The 526-nt window shown below is 51.1% G+C and overlaps 1 protein-coding gene across 1 annotated transcript; it reads left to right on the top strand.

Annotated features, from left to right (window-relative positions):
• Positions 1-21: 21 nt before the first annotated feature.
• Positions 22-522, top strand: LOC107734950 (glucose-6-phosphatase-like; the record flags this gene model as incomplete). The annotated part of the gene is made up of 1 exon (XM_016546808.1): positions 22-522. A coding segment is annotated over exon 1 (429 nt), but the record flags the coding sequence as incomplete, so codon positions are not given.
• Between the last annotated feature and the right edge of the window lie 4 nt (positions 523-526).

Below are 526 nucleotides of genomic sequence, written 5' to 3'. Positions count from 1 at the left end.
TCTGAATATCATCAGTTACATTAACAACCCATCAGCCTGCGCCATTTAGAGTTTCATGACTAAACTATATATTTATTCTTGTTTTTCACAGGCATGATTGTTGCCGAGGCCTTCAACAGACAGAAATGGATCTACAGTGCCAGTCTAAAGAATTACTTCAACATCACGCTGCTCCTGCTTTCTTTTGCGGTGGGCTTGTACCTGCTCCTCAAAGCTCTGGGTGTGGATCTGCTGTGGACGCTTGAGAAAGCCCAGCGGTGGTGTGTCAATCCAGCCTGGGTCCACTTGGACACCACGCCATTCGCCAGCCTGTTGAGGAACATGGGCACCCTGTTTGGTATGGGACTCGGTCTTCACTCCCCGCTGTACACTGAAAGCAAGAAGAGCAGCAGCGCTCGAGTCAGGATGGCCTGTATTGTCGCCTCTCTGTCTCTGCTGCATCTCTTCGATTCCATCAAGCCTCCCACACACATGGCTGCCCTCTTCTACCTGCTGTCTTTCTGCAAGAGCGCCACCGTTCCCCTCG

The sequence above is a fragment of the Sinocyclocheilus rhinocerous genome, unplaced genomic scaffold (genome assembly GCF_001515625.1).
Source record: "Sinocyclocheilus rhinocerous isolate Xijiao unplaced genomic scaffold, SAMN03320098_v1.1 C35557949, whole genome shotgun sequence".
Classification (NCBI taxonomy): Eukaryota; Metazoa; Chordata; class Actinopteri; order Cypriniformes; family Cyprinidae; genus Sinocyclocheilus; species Sinocyclocheilus rhinocerous.
Note: the sequence above shows the minus strand (reverse complement) of the source record. Positions and strands in the feature narration are given on the sequence as shown.